We start from the raw sequence: 25238 nt of genomic DNA, 5'->3' as shown, positions 1-25238 counted from the left end.
AAAGTGTAGAAAGCAGGGAAGAGATTGGAACGGAATGACTAAAAAGGGTTCCGGAAAGATCGACGGCTTCCCCGAATCCGGCCCCGCATATTCTCGGGAAACTCCAAGTAGATCGAACCATTTGTAAACATACATGTTTTTCTTTTTCAATTAGATATTATATGATAAAAGATATATTAGAGATTCAAAGCTAGGTCCAACTCCACATGCATACGCTATTGCAACAATCAATTCTTTCCCAGCGGCTCGGTTCAAAGATCAAAGATCTCCTGTAGCTGCTTCATGGTATCATCAGGGCCCTCGACTGAGTGACCTATGGTGCGGGAGTCGGAGTAAATCTCATAGTCATTGCCTCCAACAAAACACTTGTCACCGAAGAAGTGAATATTCTTGTACTCGGTGCCAGTGATGTCCTTCTCAGCTGCAACATGCTGCAGGCAGTAAGTCTTATCCCAGCCAGTAGGGAAGACATCGAAAGAAATTTGACCACCGATGGAGAAGCTGTGTTTCGTCAGCTCAGCAATGTACTCGCGGTAGGTATTCATTTTCAGGTGTTGAAGACTTACGTGAGACCATAGTCCGGGAACTGCTTCTTCAGGGCTTCCACCAAATCCTTCCGAATGTTGTGAATCTTGTCATAACTAATACAATTGGTCAGTCAGATTATTTATAAGTCCCTAGTGGAATATAGGGCTCAAAGGAAAGCATAAACTCACGCCTCGAACTCGTCTCGTTCCTCGATACTGGCGTTACGTCCAATAGGGCTGACATTGATCATGCCATTGCGGAACTCAATAAAAGTACCACGCTTCTTGGGCAGCTTCACTTTAGAGATGTAGCTCAGACAGAAGTCTGCCAGCTCCTGGTATTTCTCCTCCCCAAGCCATTGGATAAAGCTGTTGCTGGAAAGCGGTTTGCCCAAGCGGTAGGCAACTAGACCGTTCTCGGGGAAGCAGAAATCAAACAGAGTAGTAACATCGACGCTGGATGAACCCAGCTGCTCCTGCTGCTTTACGAAATTGGAACCGCCCACCTACACGACATTAGGGAGGCGAAGGTGAGATATGGAGGAAGAAAGTACGGACGTAACCAATTGCACACTTGTGACGGAGGCGCGAGAGCAGCTCTAGCATCTCTGGAGTGACAGTCTAGGAGAAAGGGTCTTTTAGCATGTATTTCAATCTGGCAAGAATGATTCTTCTGTACTCGTCTGGCCTTGGTGAGAGTCTCGTCAACATCAAACAAAACAATGGTGTCCTTGAGCGGACGGGCCTCCAATGGTGGAAAAACACTGGCGGCGGTAGTCATGCTTGTTAAAGAATATGTGTGAAAGAATATGAAGACGGATATTCGATTAGATAGAAATCAGACATTCGGAAGCGCAAAACCGTGGCGATAAACGTAGAGTTGAGGGTTCCTGACCGCAAGCGGTGAATACGAGTGTGGATTGACGATTTAGTCCAAAGCCGGTCCAGACCAAAGACTTGAACCATAATAATATTTCAGTATGAACACTCTGTCAAGATGGTAAAGTGTGGTAGAGTTTAACTGAGCGCTGTGTTTTATGGATCTATGGAACGATATTGTGTCACTATGACTTGGCAAGGGATCTGCATGTTCGATAAGAGATTATGCGGATGGAGGCTTGTACTGCAACATCAATAAATCATATCCTTGATTATATCTTGATTTACATATCTATGTACTTCATCTAGCTACTAGATGCTAAAATTATTCAAGTCGCATAACGCATTTCCGAGCATCTCAAGGTTCCATCCAGTTTCCACCCAGTTCCCATGAACCTCTCACGGGAGGCCACGAATAACAACGCCAAATTTCGAATACAGAAACGAAACAAATACCCAAGCACCATCGGTCCCTTCAGTGTCCCATAGCGGACTGGAACACCTTCGCAGCAAGTTCACTCAAGAGTTGGGTGCGGTTTGGCTGTGGAAGGTCCAGGAAAACCTCATAGACACTTTTGCCCTTGGCGTCGCGGACTGCGCCTAGACGATTACCTGCGACAGCACCAGCAAGGCCACCAGCAAAATTGCCCACGATGAAACCGAGCGCACCGCCACTCACACCACCAACCACGGCCCAAAACCGTGAGGTAGGGCGCGACCTTTGACCATTCTCTCCGTCTTCGGCAAGCCCCTCTTCGCGCAACATCTCTTCAAACACTGAGCCAAACTGATTAGAGTCACGCTCCTCACGATCTTCGCGATTCCCAAAGCCAAAGCTAGACCATGGGAATCCACCGGCGCCGCCCTGGGGCACTTCCTCGTCGATGTCCTCGGCCTCATATGCGCGGGTAGCATCATATTCCCGTCGCCGCCCCGGATCCGACAGCGTATAGTAGGCATCGTTGATCTCCTGGAACTTACGCGTCCGAGCGGGTCGTTCAGGCGAATCCGCAGGGACTCGATCAGGGTGGCATTTCAGCGATTCTCTGTTTCTTGGTTAGCATGGACTGGAGAGAATGACGAGAATGCGACTTTGCAGTTTAAAATCTGTATGAACCTTTTATATGCAGTACGGATTTGTTGCTGCGTGGCATCTTGCGAGACGCCAAGGATCTTGTCTGTATGGAGAGTAAGTAGTCATATTCAGTTGTGAGGGGCAGATGGTCTTACAGTAATCAGGGCTTTCTGTAGCGCAGGTAATTTGGATTAGTTTGGTTGCAATCCCAGCGAAAATAAAGGTTACCTACTTGACATGGTGATGTACGTGATACAAATGATCAAAGTAGATTATGGCAGAAGAACCTGTGTATGTTGAGATGGAGCGCAACGCCTGTGACGTAGTCATGGCCTGAGGCATGAACATGTGAAACCAACACGAATGACACCTCAGGTGTCTAATACAAGGCCCCTGAACACTAAAATGGACTAAACAGTTGATTCGCTGTGTCTTCCCCCCAGCCACCTGGTTTTCTCCCAGGAAGATTTACCATTGCTTTTTGTGTACTGTTATTTGCTCCCCTGGATTTTGTACATTCTAGCTTGGTCAATTGAATTGACATTCCCCTTCTCCAACCTGCAGAGCAGATCGTGAGTGGAGTAGATACACGCAACGGTCTCGGGTCGAGACACACAGATTGCGCCTCCTGCAGCTCCTAGCGGCTGAGCTGCATCTCTCTCATTTTTTGACTCTCGTTGCCACACAAGAGGCAAAAGCATTTTCAAGAAGAACCGAAAGAAAGTCTTAATTGCTTTCATCCTTGAGGTTGAATTCTATCGTGAACGATCTGTTTACACTTCCCCACAATCCGTCCGATAAAGAGACATCTGTGTTACCCGGCTGCGCACGAGCCAGAGATCAGGGACAGATCCCCGAACACATAGAAAATGGGTTGGTTTGATGGACCTTCGTCCAAAACCTCAGTATCATCGAATGGCTTCACACGCCGACACACGAGCTCTCGTGCGAGCTCACGCTCCCGCACAGGCTCCCCGTCTCGCAAATCAGGCTACTCAACCTACCATAGGGGCCACTCTGCGCCGTCGATCTTCAGCCTAGGCCGTGGTGGAGGAGGAGGCCGCTCCAGTCCCTCGGTTTTTTCAACCTTCTCGTCCTCATCGCGTCGGGCCCGGCCTCGTGAGGGATTTGTGCAGCGCATGATCCGCTCGATCAAGAAGCTGTTCCGTGATATCTACCGTTACGCCCGCGAACATCCTATGAAAGTGCTCATGCTCGTCGTCCTCCCTCTCCTCACGAGCGGTGTTTTGCCCAAGTTGTTAGCGATGATCGGCATCCGATTGCCACATGGAGTCATGGGGGCTCTTGGAGGATCCTCCTCCGGGGCCCGTGGAATGGGGGGAATGGAGAGCACCGGATTGTCGGACAACGTCAAATCGCTAGTGAGCCTGGCCAAAATGTTCGCCTAGGCGACATGGGTGCTCCCATGACGAAATTTGAACCCTCTAACGACTATGATGATATACCTTTACCATCTCGTTTTCATTTGTACGCCTCGATTTCCTTTTCTCTGTGACTTGACCTTGTGATGATTCTGTATGTATTTGGGAGGCTCGCTGGAATTCCATCGAACAGTATTGTTCTTGTTTATGTAAGGCAATGAGGTCTGTGGAAAAGACAATTGAGGACTTCAGAATAGAAATTGAGAAAAGAAGACTAGAAGTCTAGGAGTAGCATGCTCTCCCTTTAAATATTTAAATGCTGGAGTCGGTGAAGTATCGGTACCCAACGGTGGATAATGGCCCCGTTGGACTTCCCTACATTGGACTAGGGGGACTCTGTGGTCGACTCTGACTGGCAGCCCTGCATAAACAGGGCGAACAGTGGAGATCTGATTGCTGGGATCATGATCAGGCCTTGATCTTACTATTCAAGTAATGTGATTCCTACGGCAAGTCGGTGTAGCGTAGATTCTATTGATTCACACTTCATCTATTCAACTTTTTTTCAAACAGAGGGTAGCCGGCTGTGACACCAATAAATAATGAGCCGAGCTTCAAATCATACCCTCATACCCTGAGTAACAATGCTCGCATCGAATCTCAATTATGATCGCTTATTTCCACGTCGGCGGGTCGAGCGTCCATTCGCAGTCGCAGTGGTCTCGCTGGCCTCAATCTCCTCAGTGTCCCCAGCTTCCTCAATGATATCCTCCTCAGCAGGAGAACCCAGAACTCGGCCAACAGTCTTACGGAAGCACCAAATAGGGAGCTTGCAGACAACAGTGTCTCGGAAGGAGGGCTTCTGGATCTCATCGATATCCAGTAGGAATTCCTGACGCTCACCTTCGTCATTGACCTCTTCCAAGAAAACATTTCCAGTCGCCTCAACAATCAAGACTTTGCCATTCTCCGCCATAACTCGCTTGCGCTCTCCAGTCGAAACCACAGTCTGCTCAGTAGGGGTGGAAGTACCCGAGCTACGAGCCGGTGCCCGACCACTCTTCTTCTCCTTGCGGTTCTCCTTATCCATCATTCGCTTCTGGCGACGGTTCACCGACATGGCCGTCGGCTCGCCCTCAGAAGAGGGAGCCGGGGCAGATGAATCGATCGAGTCGATACCAGGGATACCCCGAACACCCATCTCATCTCCATAGGCGGCCCGACGCGCCTGGCGAATATACCGGTCCACAAACTCCCGCTGCCGCTTCCAGGCCAGGATCAGGGCTCCATAGTGGCCGGCGCCACCAAACACCAGGAAGAGACCAGCCAGCACGGAACCAAGACCGGGACGGAAGCGAGTGTAGTAGTAACCGGTACCTCTCCACAGGGGGAAGCCATTCTTCAGGAAGTGATCATAGCGCTGACGACCAGGACCACGTAGAACATTGGCCACGGTGTTCAAACGTGCAGAACGGGCATTGGCGTCCTTGACAGCGGCTTCGATCTCGCGTTTGGAGGGGCTGGAGTTGACATGAACACCTGGCTGGGAGGACTTGGACTTGGACTTATCGGTGGCATAGTTGGCCACAAAGGCGCGCTTGACCTTGTCAGGATGGAGAGTACGTGATTTCTGGCGGTGAGCCTTGGTGATTTGTTCGTGGTTGGCATTTGGACGGATGCCGAGGAAGTCTGAATCGAGAGATCATTATGAGAGGAATTCTTTTTGGTCTGCCAGCATTGGCCCATAGGAAAGGATAGTGATCACATACCGTAGAAGGTCACGTTGGCACCTTCTGCCGTGGCGACTTCATCACGAAGACGGAAGATCTCATAGTCTGTTCAAAAAGTAATTCCAGGTGATTAGAACTCGATTGGAGGGAACAAAGCGCAGGATGGTAAATTTACCTTCCTTAGTGAATGCAGCCACCAGGCCCACGAAGACCAGAAACAGGGAAAGAATGACAGGCTTCATGGTTGAGAGGTGATGGAGCGGTCAACCCTGCGTGGCCCCTAAAACACTGAAATAGGGAAAGGTGGCTCGTGTCAAGGGCACTACGGAGTCCAGTACATGCAATATTGTGGTTTTCGAGTATTGAATTCGACTGGGAATCACAATTTTTTTGGTTACTTTATTTGGGATTGTTCATCATTTAAAATCAATCTATCATATGCCATGATTTTTTCCAATTCTTTTTCCAATTGTTGGTGGGGAAATATGCATTTCCTGTAAGTCGGACGTGGCCCAATCGACTGCATATGAGAGAGAGAGATTTCGAATGACTCAAAGTGAGGGGAAAGTTCTACTCGTCTATTTATAATTCCCCTCTTCCTGGATCTGACTGATGTCCTTGTTCTTCCTTTTCACTCTCCAAAGGAAAAGTGATCTATGGGCTCGAAACGCATAAAGTCATGATGGATCCAATCCGGTGAATTCTGTTTTGTCCGCGAACAGTGATAAACAGAAAACAGGCTTGATCAAGAACCAGGCCCAATATCAAGAAAACTGATCTTTCTCTCTCTCTCTCTCTCTCTCTCTCTCTCTCTTCTCTTTCTCCATCCCCATCTTTCTTACCAAATGTACTATTCTTAGCCAAAGCGGACAAATCAAAAGGGGGCTAAAAAAGGCAGAAAATTAAGTGACTGCTGCCTTAGTGTTGACCCCTTCCGCGCGACTTGGCATCTTCGGAAAATCATCAACTTTCCACTTTCCACTTTCCACTCTTGTCACTTTGACCACTTTCCTCCCTCTTTTATCCTCTTTCCTCGTATTTTGCGTCAATCTCTCTACACAATGGCCATTCAAATTCCTATCGAGGCGATCACTTCGCGCTTTGGTGACCGTTTCAACAACATCCGCAGCCAGTCCCTGACCACCCGCTTTGCGAACTTGCGCCCCATCTCCGAATTCTTCGATGTCAAGCGCATCTCTAAGCCGGCCAACTTTGGGGAAATTCAGAGCCGTGTCAATTACAATCTCTCCTACTTCTCCAGCAACTATGCCGTCGTCTTCGTCATGCTCAGCATCTACAGCTTGCTGACCAACCCCGTACTGCTGTTCGTCATCATCCTCGTTACCTGCAGTCTCTACGGTATTGGCAAGCTCGGCGGTCGTGATCTGGATCTTGGCTTCCGTCGCTTCAACACTTCCCAGCTCTACACCGCGCTTCTGTGTGTGGCGGTGCCCCTGGGTCTCTGGGCCTCACCCTTCACCACGGTCCTATGGCTCATTGGCGCAACTGGTGTGACTGTCTTTGGTCACGCTGCATTCTTAGATAAACCGATCGAGAGTGCTTTTTCCGAGGAGGCGGTCTAGGTGGTCGGCCGCGAGCTCCTTACGATATGCCCCGATGGGGAAGACCACCGGGGGCACGAATGGGGAGACACAATGGGGGACGAGCGCAGTGGGATGAGGATAACCGAGTGAAGGAGATTATAAGTGAGGACGACGATGTGTTTGGACGGGAACTGGTGCGAAATGGTCGCTACCCGTGGCAGCAGGAATATGGAGGCCGGGTGACGCGCAGGCGGTTGGAGTATGAGGACCTGACTGATGAGACGGAATCGGTGCTAGATGGAGGGGACTATGATCTGTATGAACATGGGGACAGTACAGTGGCCTATGCAGTTCAGCTGGCCATGCGAGACAAGGAGGATCAACTGGTGGACACGGCGCTGGAGCGGATTCGCCGTGCCCAAATGCTAGGCAAGAAAAACGTCCGGCTTTCGAAACGGGAGCTGGCCGCATTGGAGCGCAAGCGTCAACAGACAGACAACACGAGCGCAGGCGCAAGTGGTACTAGAACGGCGCGCAGTCGACAAGGGAGTGTGAGCAACTCACGGCCATCGTCCCGACGAAACGGTCACGCTGTACCCCCGGACCAACAAGCAGGGGCATATCCACCCTTCGCGCCTGATGCGGGATGGAATCGAAATGCCGGCCCCCATGGTCGACCAACAAGTTCATCATCGACTAATCGTCCGCGCACCCCGACGATGCAATCCTTGCGCCCGCAGCAGTCTAACTCCCCGCTCCGACCGCCCTACTCTCCGTTCACCGAACGTGTACCTCCCAATAATCGTCCTCAGTCGATGCATCCCTCGGCCATGTACGCCCGACCTTTGCCAGACGACCCTAACTGGGCGCCACCGTATTACAATCCTATGCAAATGAGTCCGTATGCGGTGGAGCAGCCTCCCTTTCAACCTCAGCTTCCTACCGACCTTCGCGTGGGGCCTCAGAGTCGTATGAGCTATGCGGCGGGAATGTCCCCGATTCAAGCCCAACACCGACAATCAGTCGACGGGCGCCAGTCAGGTACATCGCAGCCACAACATACCCCTCCGCCGGAGAGTGATGAGGAAGAATCCAGCGAAGAAGAGACAGGGAGTGATGAAGATTCAGATGTCCAGATCGTTAAAGTGGTGGAGCGTCCGCCTGGTTTTAAAAGGCGGCCTGTTGCTGGAGGTCGTCGAACCAGTTAAGTGGAGGAAAATGTGTCTCCTTACCGGGTAACTTCTTGAAGCGCTTTTCCATTCTTGTTTTTTTTTTATTCATTAGGGGTCTTATATTATCACCGGCGTTTGGTAGATCGAAAACGGGTCCGAATCAATAGATCCCATATTGTTCATATTCTTCATCTTGAGTGTAGATCGCGTGACAAGGTTCAACGGAATTTCAGGCATGAATGGCACAGCCTCAATATTGAATAATGCCTACGTTGAATGTATTAGTAGATCTCATGCTTTTTGCATCCTGTCCGAGTGGGGCCCATTACGTGCGGATTCGTGGATCCGTGAAAGACGTAGTGAATGATGCCTTGGCAGACGATGACGTCGATGCAAGTTAATTCCTTAAGTCCGCGCACCTTGCTGTGAACGACGGAAATCACTCCAACATATTCTCTCCTCCCAGGGCACTCGTTCCCACTCTTCTTCCTCTCCTCCTGGTCAAGGTTCTTCCTCGCGTTCCTCGTTCCTGGATTCCACATCCGTGCGCCACAGCCACAAATCCTTTCCCGAAAATCTTAAAAGCTCGGCGATCATTTGGAATGCGAGAGACTGGAGACACCTTGTATCAGTATTATTGATCAGGAATAACGTTCATAGTACGTTTGACGATATCTCTGCGCAACCTCGCCAACAGCGACTAGCGATTCGACTCGACTTTGGGGATATATGAGGCCACCGCTAACCTCCCGAATCCATTACAGATCTGAGTTCACAATCGTCACGCTGTAAAAGGCCCGCATTCTGCTGTCGCGTCGTCTCGGCACTGAAAATAAAACATACCCTCCCCCCCCCCCCCATCTTTCCTTCGTATTAGAAAGAGATAGAACACTCAAATCGCCACGATGTGGATTCTCTCGTTCTGGGTGTTTCCGGTCATCTCGGCCTGCATGTGGGTTGGTAAGTAGATGCCTGGTGCCTATTTTTACAGTGGCGTCCAAGATCTAATCAGATATCCCATTCCAGCCATGTTAATTGCCATGCTCGTGACATGGGTCAGAGATGGCGAACCCATCTACCCGTGTATGCTCAATGCCGATGGCTCCTCGGATGGCCAAACTGTTGCGTATGCATTTCCCTCGATGGATTCCAATAACCAAGACTAATGACCTCGATAGATACATCTCTGATGTGGGGGCCTATGGGGCACAGCCTCTGTTCATTACTGGTAGTGTGATTACCGTCGTCTTTCTGGATCTGGCCTTATTAGCTGAGCGTTGGCTGCGACACGCGGGTCAACTGGTTCCAAACAAGGGATGGTTTGACAAGATCTGCTCAATTCTCTCTATCTTCTTTTCCGTCGCCGGCGCCCTTGGTCTCATTCTGTTGTCTATTTTCGATACGGCCGAGTATCCGCACTTGCACGATGGGTTCCTGGTCATGTTCATGTAAGTCGATATACCCCACGATAAGAGGCTTTGACTAACGCAGGATATAGTGGGGGATACCTAATCAGCGCAATCCTGATCTGTGCCGAGTATTTACATATGGGACTCTTCTACCGGCCTCAGCACCGCATTCTTTTGGTCAGCTTTGCAATCAAGCTTAGCTTTGTGATAATTGAGATTGCCCTTGCCATTGCATTTGGTATTTGCATGGAGAGTGACGATCCTGCGAAGAAGAACCCTGGTGCCATCATTGAATGGGTTATTGCCTTCGTCTTCACCGGCTACGTTCTTTCTTTCGTGATTGACCTATTGCCATCGGTTCGCACGCGGAGACACCTGCCTCAGGGTGAGAAGCGGTCTGCCATGTCTCAGTCTCAGACTGATGATGATGTGCCGCAAGCCTCTTTGGAAGAGCCTCTGACCACTGACTCGGCCAACTACTACCGTGGCCAGCGTGTCTAACATTTATACCATAATGGATGATTCCTTATCTTCTCACGTTTCATGATTTCTTTTTTGATCATTTTCTGATTTGATACCTGTCTACGCGAGTACTTGTTTCTATCTCTCATATACGCCTGCTTAAGATGCATAATACCTGCTTTGCCATATATGAAATGTATATTATAATCAGAGCTTCAGCCTACATAAAAGGCGCATTCAATCAGTATCAGCGGTCCATCATTATCGTATTCATATCTACATAATATAAAAGTTCCATATCAATACAAAAGAAAGACCATATCCGCAAATTACGCCTATGATCTCCCAGGTCAAGCCCCGTATTAAACGAGTATCATCTGTCGTATGTGTTCTTGCATCTGTGCATTAATCCCAATTCCATTCAAATAACCCTGGACGCCACCAAATTTTTGTAAATACTCGGTCGTCGCCTCCACAAAGTCCGGTGGACAACGAGTATATTCCTCACCAAGACCCAGCGCACGAATTTCACGCATGCGCTCTTCAAATTCCGGCACGAGTTCCAGCTCAGACCGCGTATAGTCATCAATAATCGCAGCAGGAGACACAGTCTCGCCTGCCAACAACATCATCATTAAGATGATCAGACCCGTACGATCCTTGCCCTGTGTGCAGTGCACCAGGACCGGATACGCCTGGTCTTGACCAAGAAGTTCAAAGATTGATCGTATCTCCGCTTTACTGGCATCGAGCGTGTCTTGCGCGAGTCCTGTTAATCCTCGTGGTTGCATGACTTGCTCTCCCACCACACGGACCGCATCATTGCGGTAGCCCGCCGCTGCCATGGTGAGTACTTTTCTGTTTTTTTTATTAGCCTGGGGTACATACAGAGCGTGGGATGGAATCAAAAGCATACATATAATTCATCCAGTCTAGCTTCCATAATAATGTACGCTCAAGTCCCTTGCCAGTCAAACTGATCAAGCACCGTTGCGACTCTGGAATCTGCAGTAAATGCTCATCTGCATTGACTGGAACTGGGGTTCGAGTAAAATCAATCTCGGCATTTTCTCCTGAATTCGCATTCTCTGCACGACGTTTTCGAGTTGCCATTTGATGCTCCGTTCTGTATCGTTAGTAAGCATGTGTACTAGTTCGGTATTTGAAAAAAAAAAACCTGCTTACGTTGATCGTAAATCAATCACGGTAGCAATGTGAAACTCCTCTGCCATGCGGCGCGTATCTCGTTCTGACGCATCATCTGGCTATAATATCCCAGTCAGCTTCCATAGTTCCGCGGCTTTACAGTCGCCTGTTCTTCAAGCATGGGGATTGGAGTTTTACCCTGGCACTGCGAAAGAGTACGCCCTCTTTCAAAATCCTGGTTTCGACGTCAGTGGCCAGATCTCAGGGGTTCAAAAACGAAATACAAGAAGCCACGTACTGTGCACCACAGAACTGGTTGATGGTCCGGCCAACATCACGGAAGTTGATGATGTTGTCAAACGGCCGATCTGGCGAGTCTAAGTCGATACTAGAAGAGCGGGCCATGGATACGGAATCATTTACGAAGAAAAGAAGTTAAATGATTGAAGATGAAGAAAGACGCGGATACAAGAAGTGGAGACGCGTTTGTAAATGGCGGTGGACGTCACGTTGGGCAGGAAACCCACTCGCCCTGTTTCTGGCCTGAGCTCCTTGTTTCCCCGGGATCCACTCAAGCTCGTGTGATCGTCATTTGTTTACTTCTCATTTACAAGCCCATCCTATGCATATTGGCTTCGATCATTCTTCCACTGCGGCTGCAAATACGACCAATCCTGGTTAAAGTTGAATCCCGTGCGGTATGCGCCATACGCGCTCAACTCCACCTGATTGAGTTGGGCCCCCTCCTCCGTTAACGCCCACAAACTGATCGCCAAGCTATTTTCTCCCCGATTATTGATTACACCAGGTGGAAATGGGAACAAGGTTTGTGGACCTAGGTAAGGCAGATAATGACCAAACTGGTACCCGTTCATGAAGATTTGAACTACGGCCGTGGTATTGTCGGGCGCGCCAAGCTGCAGACCAATCGGGACATCCAAGTCTGAATCCAGATCCAGATCAAAAGTCGTGGTGTACCAGCGACCCTGAGCACCAGAGACACCATCCAGGGGGCTCGCTGTACCTGCAGATTTAGGCGGTGTGTAACCTGGGAGATGCCAGCCAAGGCGCTCTCCATGCAGCCCACCTTCGTTCATGGGGCCGCGAACTGGATCAATATTGGCTTCACCGCCGGCGTTGCCTTGGATACGCCAGGAGGTGAAGTTGGCGCCTGAAAGCGTGGCTCCGAGGATACCACGGGGGTTCTGAGGTCCATCTGGGGATACGCTTGCCTCGTCGTGGCCGGTATAATCCATCACAACCGTCAAGACATTATCGGTTTCGCGAAGGAGGGATTGGTTGAAGGTGAGGGTCGCGGTGGTCGAAGCGAGATCTGGATCGCCTAGGGCCCCACCCACGTAGGCTCCATTCATCCAAGCGGCCCAGCCAGACCCGGCGCCGTTTTGCACGGTCACACTAGCACCTGTGGCGTTGAGTCCATTGAATCTGCCCCGGTAAATCTTTGTTCCGGCGTGATAGCCGTAGTCACCGGAGTATAGCACCGGGAGCGTGAGTGGGACTACAGCATTGACTGTCGTAGTCTTATTGCAAATCACCCAACGCGAGTCGTCGTAGTCGGCCTGTATCTCGGGAAGGGTGTCTTGCGATTTCCAAGATTTCAAGGCTGGCAGGGATATCTTGGCAGATCCCACTCCAGGCGCAGTGCCGATGAGACTGCCATAGGCGGTCTTCTTCGTCGTAATCAACTTCCCATTCCATTCAATTTTAGTGACCTTTGAGTCACCAGTATACACTCTGCGGCAATGTTAGTATACAAGTTTTACACCTGCAAAAGGAGACTTACTCGATAGAGGTGGTATTTGCGTTATCGCCAACCAGACTGACGATTTTCCCAGAAATTGTTGCTTCACGGACCAGGTACGGGCCCAGGGCGAAGATATGCTCGCTCGGGGAGACATTGGGGTTTTTTGTAGTGGGAACTGCAAAGAAATTCCAAGCTGTTTCCGTCTCTAGGAGATAGACGAGAACGCCATTTGAGAATTGAAGAACTGTTGAACCATCTCCTTGATTATATGTATACTCTGTTCGATTATCCACTGTCGCAGAAGTCACATTGGTAGTGCCGTAGGTTTTGAACGTCAGATGTGCCGGTGGATCCACGAAGGCAAATATTCCCTTTTGCCCAGAGGTCATATAGAACACAATCACATCTTCGTCCAAGGTAGCGTAGGTGAGAATCTCCGCTGATGAGAAGAGCAAACTTGAAGCGTCACCAACAGCGTAATCTGTCACAATGATTTTGCTTTGCCGACCATCAAGTACAATATCTGGGATAGAGATGGCACCTGTGTATAGTTAGAAACCTAATCGGGGGTCTCAGCGGGGAAACATACCAGCTGAAGTATTGACGTTCAAAGAGAAGGTGGTTACATCTCGAGATGAACTGGTATCGTGTGCAACGACATAGAACCCCGCTTGAGTGTCCGGGTTGCGCAGGGCCCAAGTGAAGATGGTATCATCGCTCGTATATCCAGTGCCATTCCCTTCCATATCGGCCTTCAACAGACCAGATGACACACGAGTAAACAGGCCCAATAGCTTGGTCTGCTTGATCTTGTCGCGAAGCTCACGAGTCTCTCGCAGGGGTGCAGCATAATCGTAAGAAGTATAAACAACCGGCGCAGCACTGTGACCCCAATTGGTACCACCAAAGGCCATATATAAGTTTTGCAGCGTCACTCTCGAACCGATATTGTTCTTGTAGTAGACATCAACAAATTCTGGAGACTGTTCCTCGGCACATTGATCATAGAAGTATCCGCCCCAGGGCTGAAACCATCCACCCTCAAACTCGGGGAAGAACTCGGGCTGTGTATATGAGTAGTTTTGGAACCACTGGTAATAAGTGCGCACAAGATTAAATCCCGAGTCTGGATTGGTACAAGAAAGTCCACCGGGGTACGAATCCAATCCGTACACATCGACGGCACCGCCAACATCTTCATAGTCAGTCGACCAGCTCATATCACGCATACCCTTTTCATTGGAAGTGCTGGGAACAACAACGCCAGCGGTGCTGAAGGCTGCCTCGATTTGCTCCATGTATAGAACGAGGGTGTTGGTAGCCGAGTGAGTGGTTTCCTGAAGCTCATTCTCAATCTGATTCAAAATCACCGGTCCACCGTTCGTGATCTGATTATCTGCAATGATGGCGCCGACCTTCTCAATCCATGGATACCAGCAGTCATAGTAAGAAGTGGCACTTGTCCGCTCCTTTCCCATTTGACCGTTAGCTGCCCACAGTGCGAATCCTCCAGCAGAAGTTTCGCCGTTGATATAGGGTCCTGGACGGGTAATGATGTATAAACCGGCTTGCTTAGCGTAGTCGAAGACTCGCTGGATATCATGAGCGCCCGATTCAAAGTCAAACGTGCCCTCTGAAGCTGAATGGTAGCTCCAGAAGAAGTAAACTCATCGAATATTAGTCAAAGGCTAAAATGAAGCCCATAAGCTGATACACTCACTAGAAACCGCGTTAAATCCGCTAGCTCTGAGCTTCTGAAAGACGTCCAGCCACATCTCAGGCACTGGTAGCCGCATGTAATGGAATTCGCCGGAGAAGATGAACACCCTCTCACCCTTCACAGAGAGACTGTATTCGTCCCATGTTACCTCGGTTGTGTTGCCATTACTGGTCGCATAAACAAGTTGACTCGATATGGCCCAAAGAAAGAGCCACAGAACTTGGAGAGCACGCATGATTCGTAAAATCCTGGGATGTGATCCCACGATGGGTTCCAGCTTTGGAATTAATCCCCACAATATAAAATAATTCCCAATGCCTCGGCGATCGCGGTAGTATTACCCCGGTTGTAAGTTTGGACCCTGGGATTGGTGGATGTTTTCGCCATCAACCGTGACGCTTTGGGCAATTCTCCTGAAATTGCGGGGATTTGGAGCATCTGCACATATTATTCAACCGATGTTACTTCGGCTAATTATAGACCCTGGCAGCGGTGTATATAGAGTGTAATGAGGGGCATACTGTGAATAATGATTAAAGCATGCATAAGCGAGATTAATATACAAAATCGAACAACACTGGATGCCAGTAGAGCTCAGGGGCAATTTGGATCGTTCAATCAAAAGAAGCATCGTGCAATAATCATATACCGAGCACTAGAACGACAAACAAAACACCACCAGTCATAATTCAGAGATTTCAGAGGCGCCATAAGCTCATCGTACATAAGACCCAGATTCACAAAGCACCGGCAAAACTCCAAGCATAAATCACAAGAATATAATTAGTGACAAACGTTGATATCATGACAGATCTTCAGAAAATCTAGACTCCCGGCCGGCGCTGGCAGTCTCTCCAAGAACGGGTGGAACAGGAAGGCCCTGATCAACAGCACTGTCTCTCAAGCCTCGAACATCGGTGCCCTGGACCTTCGAGTCAGGAACCGTGCCGGAGCCATTGGTCTTGGATTCATCAGTGCGCGAAACACTCTTCAAGAAGGTCTTCTTGAAGCGTTCCCGCTTACTTTTCGCATGACCGTTGGTCGCAGGCTCGGCACTCCCAACCGAGCTGTCGCTGAATGTCTTTGTCTTGCCTACGTCGACACTACCATTGCGAGCGGGCTCACCCTGGTCGAGGTCATCTCCGGTGAATGGATGAGAGCTTAGAGCCGCTCCTCTAGACTCGGGTCGAGACTCAGGCTTCGCAGCCAGAGCAGCACCTCCAGAGAACCCAACTTCACTTTCGCTATTGAAATCTGGACCAGGCTGGTGGGGGTACACATGCACAGGCCCGCTTGAACGGCGGACCAATTGGTCCCGGAACCAGTTCCTCAGCTTTGAATCTGCTCGCGGACTCGTGATCGGCCGAATGTCATGCATCTGTGCTGGGCCAGCGCCAACCGCTGCGGCATCTCGTGGTGTAGTGTGGGATCGACTCATCATGGTGGGACGTTCGTCATACTCGGCAGGTTCGGTGATAGAGACTGGGGCTGCAATGGGGGCAGCAGTGACAAGAGTTGCCGGGCCAGCTACTTCAGGCGCTTCCGGCGCTTCGGGGGCTTGAACCATGGCAGCATTTTGCTTGGATCCTTCCGTGGGCTCGTGCAAGGGCTCTTGCACAGGCTCTTGCACAGGCTCTTGCTTGGGTTCCTGAATAGCTCCTTGCTCAGGTTCTTCCTTGGGCTCTTCCTTGGCTTCTTCCCCTGGTACGATACCAGCAGCCGTCGCGGTGGCCTCCTCTTGTGTTTCGTCCTTGGCTACTGCTTCTTCGTTGGGTTCTTCATGGTCTATGGTTTCCGGGGCCACAGGCTCCTTCGACGAACGCTTTTCGCGCTTACTCTGCATTCTCCACAGGAAGCCCATTAACTTGCTGTTTCGCTTCTCCTTGGTAGACCCTATTGCCGGAAAGTTAGCTCATAACCTGAGATCAAAGTGCATCCGCCACACTAACCCTTGTCACGCGAGTCTGCCACTCTAGTCATGCTAGCCTCACGCTCCCTTTCTATTGCGGCGTGCCTTTCTTGCTCCTCGGCATCAAGACGTGCCTCGAGCTCATCGGCCCTCTTTTGATCCGCATTGTCGGTAATCTCATCGAGTGTTGGTTGCAGACGGGAGCGTGCAACGGCTTCAACATCAGCCATATCCATATATTGGTGCGTTCCGATATTGACGCGGTTTCCGCGAGCAGTGTTCGCTTCCGCTGCTTCAGCTTCCCGGCGTACACGCTCGCGGGCGGCCTCATCCCATTCCTTCTGAAGAGACGGTGGTGCCCGGCCTTTGTCGGCATACATTTTCATCTCCATGCTCATCAAAGTCGCATCAACGTTGCGTTGTGCGGCTTCCATGAGCAACGCCCGGTCCCTGGTTCTCTTTTCGTCTACGTCATTCACCTTGGTCCGCAGGCTTCTCATTTGATTCCGAATATACCTGGACTGCTCGGCATCTACTTGGACTGAATCTGCATCGCTAGCAGTTCTCTTCCGACGAGTGGTCAGGCGAGATCGCGTAGGCTGAGGAGTAGTACCATAGTAGTTCTGCATCTCGGCCTGCTCATTGTGCATGAGAGCAAGTTTCTCTGCCGCCCTTTTCTGTGCCGCTTCCTGGAGGGTCATTGCGCGTTGGGCCGTGGATCCTTCAGTTCCGCCGATGGTCTTCGATCGAACTGGAACTTTGGGGTTGTTCGGGTCATACATCTCCTTAGCCATGGAGATAGCTGCAGCATGCAAGGAGTTCTTCCGATTACGCTCTTGTACCTCACTTTGCATAGGAGGGGATGAGGTATACAGTTTGGCGTTGACGTTGGCAAGGTGGCGGATTCGACTCGCTTCCATCGCGCTATCCAAATGATCGAGGGGCTCTTCATCCTCTATTTTGTTTCTATGCGACGCCCCCGCGGCCGATAGGGCGTACGGAGAGTCGGAGGTAACGACTGGCTCACTTGGTGCCGAGTCAGCACGCTTCCGGCCTGTTGCATAGGCACCCGTGGCGGCTCGGAGTGCCTTGTCCTGGTTACTGCGGGAGTGTTCATATTGCTGCGTCTCTCGGGTCGGCGACAAATTTGAACTCCTTTGTTCTCGAACGGCAAGAATGGCGGCGCCCAGTCCCTCGGAGCTATATTGGGAGCTGGGTTTGGGAACCTCGGGGGCCTTAAAGTCCCTCACACAATAGGCGGCCGTCTCGGCCTCGGTCAGTCGTCCCGGGCGCCATATTTCCACCGGTTTCCGATTTGCATGGGCAATCGCAGCTCCAGCCGAAGCGGCGCTCAGATTTGATGCGCCCTTTACTTGTTGATCTATTGCGACAAGCATTCTGGGTCAGCGCGGTGTATGATATCACCTGGTTGAAGGGGAATCGCTTACTATTAATATCAGATGCAGTCTTCTCGCGAACGGACGCCTTGCGTCGCGGCTGCACTGCATAAAGTGCAGCAGTAGCGGCTGTTTCAGGTACATAGTCAGCGGTCGCGACCAGAGCGGAACCGGTGGAGTTTAGTGACGATCACTCACCATCATCAGCCAGTCGAGCTGACCTGGGACCGGTCATTTGCGCAGTCGCCATGAGGAAACGTGCGATGGAGAATAGAGCTTCACAGAATCTGAAAGGAATCTAGAGGGGGAAAAGAGAAATTTAGTGGAAAAGCCGGAAGCTTCCTGGACCCCGTGACGTCGCAAATCGATGATTGCATCATAGCGAACTCAATGAATCAACGATCAACGTGGGGAAAGGCGGCTTTCCGCTTTCAGCTTCCCACTTGCTTCTTTACTCCTGGAACTTTCTTTTCCGTCGGTTTTTCTCCTGTTGCATTTGTATTTTCCATGATTCATGCGATCGATTCCGATCTGCCCCTTGATGGGCAGGGAGATAAGCGGTTACCTGAGAAGTCACGATGTGATCATATGCAAATAATGATGACGATCAGGGATTTTCCTGATCTCCACCAGAGCACAGCTCCAGCCTACGTGAAGCTCAGATCTTTTGGCGTTTCAAGCCACTTAACTCATGGTGGATTTACAGATCACCCCACTCCACCAGTTTAGTACAGCCTTATAAATCAGTCGAGCTGCTGTCTTGGCACTTCATTAGGGCGCATTTCACTCTTGAATGATTACGATCTTCAATTTTTCTGCCTAGATGTTTCGTAAATCTGAGCAATTGCAAAATGCGCTTAGCCTATGACCTTGGAGTTGAAGATTGGACACATGAACTTTGGAAGCGGACTAGGTCTTAATAAAAAGATCAGAATATATCAAATGTGCATGTTACTAGATTATTCTAAGGATGGCACTGTCCCTGACTCTCAGCTGGTGAGGTAAATCGTCGGCATCGATATATTTTGCCGACGGAAGTGGAGCCGTGCACGAATTTTGGCCGACTAACCCCCTAAAAGATGATCATGTCCTAGACTCACACCGCAAGTTGACACTGGGAATATCGCGTCAACCCGAATATCAGGAAGTCGAATTATGTCGATCTCTATAGCCGGGCCAGCTGCAAGAGTGCCATTGGCATACGAATTGTTAAGTGCATCGAGTAAACACGCACCAAAGCCGATCCAGAAACCGCCTATTCTTTTTCTTCACGGGTTTCTTGGCTCGAAACGAGAAAATAGACATGTGAGCAGGTAAGGTAAAGAATCTATATCATGCAGACCCGATGCTAATCACGTGTTCCCACTAAGACTACTTGCTAAGGACCTGAGGCGGGATGTCTATACCCTGGTAATTATTGATCTTGGACAAGATCCGATGCACACACTTAGAATATAATACTGACCAGAGATAGGATCTACGAAATCATGGGGACTCTGGCCATCATCCTAAGCATAACTATACTGAGATGGCTTTGGATGTCAAGTCCTTCATTGAAACGCATCAACTACAATGTCCGGCTGTGATTGGCCACTCAATGTGAGTAAGAGTGAACATCGGACCCTGACCCCTGAGTACTAAAGTCTTAAAGGGGCGCCAAAACTGCGATGACACTTGCTTTGGGCTCACCGAATCTTGTATCTGAGGTCGTCGCCGTCGACAATGGTCCCATTGAACTTCCTCTTGCTCCAGAATTCAAAGTTTACCTTGAATCCATGGAGAAGATTCATAGTATGCGTGTCACGACTCACCGCGAAGCTGACATAATTCTACAAGAATCTGTGACGGTAAGAACTCCAGGCCTGCCCGAATAGAAAGCTAGAGGCTGATCTTGCATACAGTCTCCATCAGTCAGATTATGGCTCTTGAGCAATTTCATCAAGGAGAAAAATGCATCTCATCTGAAGCTCAGACTTTCCGTGGATATCTTGAAGAACGCACTTGGCCCGTTGGGGGAGTTTCCTCATGCCACAGGAACTGGAAAATTCTCAAAGCCAGTTCTATTTCTTCGAGGTCTGCAGAGCCATTATATCCCCGAAACTGCATTTCCCTTAATGTCGACTATATTCCCTCGCTTTGAGACAGTCAATATTGATTGTGGACATTGGATCGTACAGGAGAAACCAGAGCAATTCAGGCAAGGTAAGTTTGCTATCTTTTACCTCAGTACTGTCAAACTACTAATGAATCGCATTAGCTGTTGTCCAATTCCTACAGAAACACAACTGAGCCTCGGTCGAAGATATTAAATTCCTGTACTTATGATGTTCGAGTGCATTTCTGCGGATATAAACATAGAGTAGCGGACTCGAAACTATAAGAGATACTCCATACACAGACTTCATCTTCATTCTACGAAACTCTCATAATTAGTGGCAGGTAATCATTAACCCATGAACCGAGTGAGCAATCAAAATAGCAAGGAGACAAGGTCAAAGTTGCTTGCTTCCGAGATTCAGTATACGAATATTCCGGTGGAAGGAAAAAATGACTCAATGAGGACCGTCTTTGACTCAGTGGAGCCTCGCAAAGCCTGCAACAAGTCAGTAGAAGCCCTTATATTTGGATTACTGATACCCAGAGGATCCAGTGTCAAAATTCTGATTAGTTGGTCATCCTCATCTAGCAAATATGCCAGTTTTCTCAACCATGCCGATCGCTGAATGGCAGTGAAAACGTTCCAGGGAACATTGAACGCTTTCTCAGCTGCTTCTACAGCAAGGTTCACGTCTCATTATGAGCCACAGTGATCTTCTCCGAGATCACCAATCTATTGAATGGGCTGTAAACCGTGTGTGTTTTTTCCCTGATTGAGGTTCAACGTATTCATCATTTATGTAGAGCTTTGTCAGATCTAAAGCGGATGGAATAAATAGGGTGACTTGCGAACCTCAGATGGAAAGTTCCCGAGAAAACGAATGACGATGAACTTACTAGCTTTTACCATTGTTTTGTTTTTTGTGCAAATAAACATAGTGTTGATTTTATGCTTACTGTACAATCATAATAAAGTCCGTGCATGACGGATAAAGGTGGAACACCCCAAAGCTTGGCCAACAACCATCTTGGCCAACACTGCCAGCAGTGTCACAACCGAAAATGCCTCGAAATACCCATTTCCACCCAGGCCGGGAACCTCTCCATGACCATCCCAGCCTTGAACTTCGCCGAAACCATGTTTCCGGCCCAATGCCGTTCTTAAACCCAACGCGGGCGCGGTACGCACCCGCGCCAGGGAATGCCTCAGCGGACCAACCCACCACTCCAAGACCCACACCCGAATTTGTGGAGCACCTCTGGCGTTCGCGCGACAATCGCAAAGGAAGACATGTGTTACAAGTGGACTATGAGGCTGCGCGACAAGATACCGCAAACGCGCCCCCGCAACCTACGTCTACGATTCGGGAGGCGAGGAAAGGGGTTATACGGATGGCTACATGTGTGCCTTACTGGGATGTTTCGTATCTCGTTGCCATGACATTTACTCTTGGCTCTGCTGTTTGGATCATCAATGCCTTTTTCGTTTGGCAGCCGCTTGTAGATCCGCAGACCGAGTTCTCTGGCGAGTCATACGTGGGTGGTGGAGTGACCGGGTTTATCGGTGCTACTATCTTCGAGGTTGGTAGTGTTCTGCTACTTCTGGAAGCTGTCAATGCGCATCAAACAGGGTGTTTTGGATGGGCACTCGAGACGGAGATGAGAAAGGCCGAGGGCGATGCAGTTCGGACTGTCAGGGTGAAGCCAGTCACGGAGGACTGTCAACATCATCATGCGAACAAACGGAATCTGGTAGGGGCTGGTAGAATAACCCATCGCCTCTCTCATGATGCCGTGGAGGGTTATTCTACGTCGTCACCGGATGGTAGATCGTTCCGCTGGGTTCCATCGCTGTCAGAGCTTCGGGATCATTACATCCACGAATTGGGGTTCCTGGCATCCGTGATCCAATTTTTGGCGGCAAGCATTTTCTGGATTGCCGGACTAACTGGGCTGCCTGGCATTATCAACCACATGAGCCAGGGTCTCACCGATGGAATCTACTGGGTTCCGCAAATTGTCGGTGGTCTTGGATTTATCGCGAGCGGCCTACTGTTTACTCTTGAGACCCAGCAGAAATGGTATAAACCCGCCCCCAAGGTCCTGGGCTGGCATATCGGAGCCTGGAATTTCATTGGCGGGATTGGCTTTACTCTTTGTGGTGCCCTAGGGCCAGGAACCACTTCGTCAAAGGTGGAGTACCAGGCCACCCTTGCTACCTTCTGGGGGTCATGGGCTTTTATGATAGGGTCCACAATACAGTGGTATGAAAGTCTTCAAAAGTACCCCGTGGAAAGGAAACGCACCGAAAAGTGATAGTTGATTATCTTGTACATACGATACTACATTATTACTCTATAGTCGATACCCATGTCCATCTGCAAGTATTTCTCGGGACAATTGCACCACCAATTCAACACAGAGGCTCTGATATCAACCTACCAGAGATGCAGCATCTCGAGGATATCATGACGGGCGAAGAATGAGCGGTTCCGCTTGCCAAACATATCTGCAAAGGATGTAAGTTCAAAATAGCCGATTAGTCTCGGAAGTGTGAACATACACATAGGAATACTGAGCAGACAAATGCCCACTTGGATGCTGCCGATGATAATCATCGTGTGCTTGACACCCCCATGAGCAAACCAGTTATATGCAAAGAAGGTTAGCACAAAGCTGAACATGTTCTTGAAGACCAGCAGGCAAGTGAATGCTTCCACGGCAATTTCCCCTATAATAATCAGTCGAGGCTCATCAATTAGAGAAAGACTTTTTTTCCACTCACTGTGTGCATCGACGATGTAAAGTGAAGCGGCTACTGCGCCCATAACCATGCCAATGATCAGAAATGCGAAGAACACGTCCGGTAAGAGCCAGTGGTATTTTTCCACATCGGAGGCTGTCCACCCAAACCCATACAGGCCCATGGCACTGAAAACTAGCTGGAAGACCACTAGAAGGATTCGGAATTCCGGCTCATATTTGCCTCGGTTGAGTCGGATCATCGCCTTATTCATGGAGTCGGTAAGCAGGCCAGCAAGAATGAGCCCTATGATAGCACCGATGAAGGCACCAGTGTATAAGTAGCCTGTTTTGTCTTCTTCGAACCATAGTGGTGGGCCCAGAAATACGATTGCTAGAATCACGCCGATGAACACGGCCCAACCAATGACGATACCTTGAGTCAAACAAGCCTTCGGAGTCGTCAGTACCTTTACTAATACTATATCAGAGATACAGGAGGACACTTACCCAGAAGATTCCAGGGTGGAAGAATAATGGAAAAGGGCGGAGGAGGAGCTTGAAAAAGCTTTCATCTGTCTTTCGTCCATTGAAAAGCCTCATCGATGCCCAAATTGAATTTTTCTCTGGTTTCGCCGTGGCGGAAACCTCTGTCCGTGTGCCAATTGCCGCAGTTCCCGATATGAACTCTTGAGCGTCTTTATTGGAGGGACCACTGAGGGGCCAGTTTGACTCAAAGGACTCCACCTGGCTGCTCTTGTGTTTGAAGTCGGTGTTCAGATAGTCGGGCCGTCGAAACGCAGTCTCGGGCACAAATAGAATCATGAAAGGTAATGCTGCACCAAGAAAAATGGCAACAAAGTAAAAGGACCATTGCCAACCGATGGACTTGGTGATTTTGCCGACGAAGACAGGAGTCAAGAAAGCAGCACCAAACAGAGCAACATTGGATACGGCCATTCGCTTTCCTCGTTCCTTTGTGACTTGTTAGTCTCGGAAGATCTGTTTGCTGTATATTGCACTCACATGGACAAAGTAAAGATCACCCACACAAGCATTTACCAGCGCCTCAAATGGAGCTAAGGCCACGCCTTGGAAGATTCGGGCCCAGAGAAGGCTTTTGTGGTTGTGTCCACTCGCACCAGCCCAAATGCAACTGACGATCATCAAGACGTGCCCAATGATGAACAGATGGCGCTTGCCCCAGACTCGCGCAGTTGGAACAATCAGAATTCCCGCTACTCCCACACCACACAAATGGTAACCTGTCAGAAGCGCGGCCTGGACGAACGTAATTGTTTCATATTCTGCAATTGTCACTGTATTCGCGGCCATGATCGAGCTCAAGGTCGTACATAACACTGTGACAAAGGACAGGATGGCAAGGATGAGGTCGCGTCTCCATAGTGGCCAGTTCTAAACAAAAATAACACACCGTTAGCATTCGGGAATTCAATACTGCAAGCTTCTGTTCACGGAAGTATATGAGCATACCAATGGGTCGTTGGGGTCATCGCTTGGCTGAGGTACAAGAAGGGTCCGCTCTGCAGTGGACCGGTCGTATTTCAGACTTGTGGCGCCAGGGATCTGGTCACTTGGAATCTCGTCCACCCCATAGATATTGGAGGTGCCTATTACGACGACATCAGTTGGGCGAAATCAATCATGGTAGAAAGTCGATCTCACCTGGAACCTGATCCAGCTTGCGATCCTCCAGCACACCGAGCCCCATGATTGCAGTGATTGCCAGGAACGAATATGACGTGAACCGAACTCAAAGAGAATCAAGTCAAGAGGGGTCGAGCTAAGCTAGTTCAAGCCTTTCTAATCTCATCTGGCAACCACAACCGACAAAGGTCCAGTACCAGCAAGAATGACCAAACAGTTTTCGATTTCAATCGACATGCCAAACCCGCGATTAGAAGCAGAATATAGATGATTCGGTCAAACTCAGGGCGCAAAAAATCCAGATAATCGTTGTCCGATCCCCAGGCCGATCCTAGAAAGTCCCAGTCCAAGACTCAACGGAATGAAGCCGCCAGAAATGCCGGTTTCAACTTTTGGCCCCCCGCGGCATCCCCGTGAGTCCAGGTGTGATTGGGAGAGATTGGTGTCACGTACAGATCTGCGAGGCTGTAATGTAATTTCTACATAGTATCCATTGGACAAAGGTAAGTAACACGATCGATGATTGGTGGTGGGGCCGAGGCATCACAGCTAGTGATGATGGCTGTTTTACTTTTTCTTTAAGTCTGGCGTTTTTGTGTTTCCCCTCACCAGAT

At 49.6% G+C, this 25238-nt stretch overlaps 13 protein-coding genes across 13 annotated transcripts; 6 read left to right on the top strand and 7 right to left on the bottom strand.

Moving 5' to 3' along the window:
• Positions 1–251: 251 nt before the first annotated feature.
• Positions 252–1308, bottom strand: sec53 (phosphomannomutase SEC53; the record flags this gene model as incomplete). Its single annotated transcript, XM_057070467.1, has 5 exons — positions 252–501; positions 567–641; positions 717–1033; positions 1086–1148; positions 1207–1308. 5 exons carry the CDS (start codon positions 1306–1308, stop codon positions 252–254), a joined length of 807 nt encoding a protein of 268 aa, XP_056917078.1.
• A 573-nt stretch (positions 1309–1881) lies between these two features.
• On the bottom strand, positions 1882–2720 carry N7503_010920 (putative DnaJ chaperone (Caj1); the record flags this gene model as incomplete). Its single annotated transcript, XM_057070466.1, has 4 exons — positions 1882–2452; positions 2524–2584; positions 2637–2651; positions 2714–2720. The coding sequence occupies 4 exons, from the start codon at positions 2718–2720 to the stop codon at positions 1882–1884; spliced, it is 654 nt and encodes a 217-aa protein (XP_056917077.1).
• A 630-nt stretch (positions 2721–3350) lies between these two features.
• On the top strand, positions 3351–3890 carry N7503_010919 (uncharacterized protein; the record flags this gene model as incomplete). Its single annotated transcript, XM_057070465.1, has 1 exon — positions 3351–3890. One exon carries the CDS (start codon positions 3351–3353, stop codon positions 3888–3890), a length of 540 nt encoding a protein of 179 aa, XP_056917076.1.
• Positions 3891–4527: 637 nt separating this feature from the next.
• N7503_010918 (uncharacterized protein) lies at positions 4528–5924 on the bottom strand (the record flags this gene model as incomplete). The annotated part of the gene is made up of 3 exons (XM_057070464.1): positions 5769–5924; positions 5633–5698; positions 4528–5552 (listed from the first exon to the last, which is right to left on the bottom strand). Exons 1-3 carry the CDS (start codon positions 5833–5835, stop codon positions 4528–4530), a joined length of 1158 nt encoding a protein of 385 aa, XP_056917075.1. The 5' UTR covers positions 5836–5924.
• Positions 5925–6654: 730 nt separating this feature from the next.
• On the top strand, positions 6655–7176 carry N7503_010917 (putative COPII vesicles protein Yip3; the record flags this gene model as incomplete). Its single annotated transcript, XM_057070463.1, has 1 exon — positions 6655–7176. The coding sequence occupies one exon, from the start codon at positions 6655–6657 to the stop codon at positions 7174–7176; it is 522 nt and encodes a 173-aa protein (XP_056917074.1).
• A 26-nt stretch (positions 7177–7202) lies between these two features.
• On the top strand, positions 7203–8345 carry N7503_010916 (uncharacterized protein; the record flags this gene model as incomplete). The annotated part of the gene is made up of 1 exon (XM_057070462.1): positions 7203–8345. One exon carries the CDS (start codon positions 7203–7205, stop codon positions 8343–8345), a length of 1143 nt encoding a protein of 380 aa, XP_056917073.1.
• An 869-nt stretch (positions 8346–9214) lies between these two features.
• N7503_010915 (Frag1/DRAM/Sfk1 family protein) lies at positions 9215–10219 on the top strand (the record flags this gene model as incomplete). The annotated part of the gene is made up of 4 exons (XM_057070461.1): positions 9215–9269; positions 9336–9435; positions 9488–9757; positions 9808–10219. The coding sequence occupies 4 exons, from the start codon at positions 9215–9217 to the stop codon at positions 10217–10219; spliced, it is 837 nt and encodes a 278-aa protein (XP_056917072.1).
• Positions 10220–10542: 323 nt separating this feature from the next.
• On the bottom strand, positions 10543–11731 carry N7503_010914 (tyrosine-protein phosphatase; the record flags this gene model as incomplete). The annotated part of the gene is made up of 5 exons (XM_057070460.1): positions 10543–11038; positions 11097–11306; positions 11366–11445; positions 11525–11561; positions 11625–11731. The coding sequence occupies 5 exons, from the start codon at positions 11729–11731 to the stop codon at positions 10543–10545; spliced, it is 930 nt and encodes a 309-aa protein (XP_056917071.1).
• A 215-nt stretch (positions 11732–11946) lies between these two features.
• Positions 11947–15046, bottom strand: N7503_010913 (glycoside hydrolase family 35 protein; the record flags this gene model as incomplete). Its single annotated transcript, XM_057070459.1, has 4 exons — positions 11947–13081; positions 13131–13632; positions 13681–14730; positions 14812–15046. The coding sequence occupies 4 exons, from the start codon at positions 15044–15046 to the stop codon at positions 11947–11949; spliced, it is 2922 nt and encodes a 973-aa protein (XP_056917070.1).
• Positions 15047–15613: 567 nt separating this feature from the next.
• On the bottom strand, positions 15614–18587 carry N7503_010912 (uncharacterized protein; the record flags this gene model as incomplete). The annotated part of the gene is made up of 4 exons (XM_057070458.1): positions 18316–18587; positions 18169–18246; positions 16761–18101; positions 15614–16704 (listed from the first exon to the last, which is right to left on the bottom strand). Exons 1-4 carry the CDS (start codon positions 18365–18367, stop codon positions 15614–15616), a joined length of 2562 nt encoding a protein of 853 aa, XP_056917069.1. The 5' UTR covers positions 18368–18587.
• A 685-nt stretch (positions 18588–19272) lies between these two features.
• Positions 19273–20406, top strand: N7503_010911 (putative alpha/beta hydrolase; the record flags this gene model as incomplete). The annotated part of the gene is made up of 6 exons (XM_057070457.1): positions 19273–19430; positions 19458–19527; positions 19592–19716; positions 19769–19964; positions 20019–20319; positions 20375–20406. The coding sequence occupies 6 exons, from the start codon at positions 19273–19275 to the stop codon at positions 20404–20406; spliced, it is 882 nt and encodes a 293-aa protein (XP_056917068.1).
• An 870-nt stretch (positions 20407–21276) lies between these two features.
• Positions 21277–22530, top strand: N7503_010910 (uncharacterized protein; the record flags this gene model as incomplete). Its single annotated transcript, XM_057070456.1, has 1 exon — positions 21277–22530. One exon carries the CDS (start codon positions 21277–21279, stop codon positions 22528–22530), a length of 1254 nt encoding a protein of 417 aa, XP_056917067.1.
• A 122-nt stretch (positions 22531–22652) lies between these two features.
• Positions 22653–24688, bottom strand: N7503_010909 (putative MFS transporter; the record flags this gene model as incomplete). The annotated part of the gene is made up of 7 exons (XM_057070455.1): positions 22653–22723; positions 22778–22945; positions 23000–23408; positions 23467–23931; positions 23983–24372; positions 24451–24587; positions 24643–24688. 7 exons carry the CDS (start codon positions 24686–24688, stop codon positions 22653–22655), a joined length of 1686 nt encoding a protein of 561 aa, XP_056917066.1.
• Positions 24689–25238: the final 550 nt, after the last annotated feature.

The sequence above is a fragment of the Penicillium pulvis genome (assembly GCF_028828015.1).
Source record: "Penicillium pulvis strain IBT 33274 chromosome Unknown scaffold_8_segment0_segment0, whole genome shotgun sequence".
In the NCBI taxonomy this organism is placed as follows: Eukaryota; Fungi; Ascomycota; class Eurotiomycetes; order Eurotiales; family Aspergillaceae; genus Penicillium; species Penicillium pulvis.
This window is presented reverse-complemented; position numbering and strand designations above follow the sequence as displayed.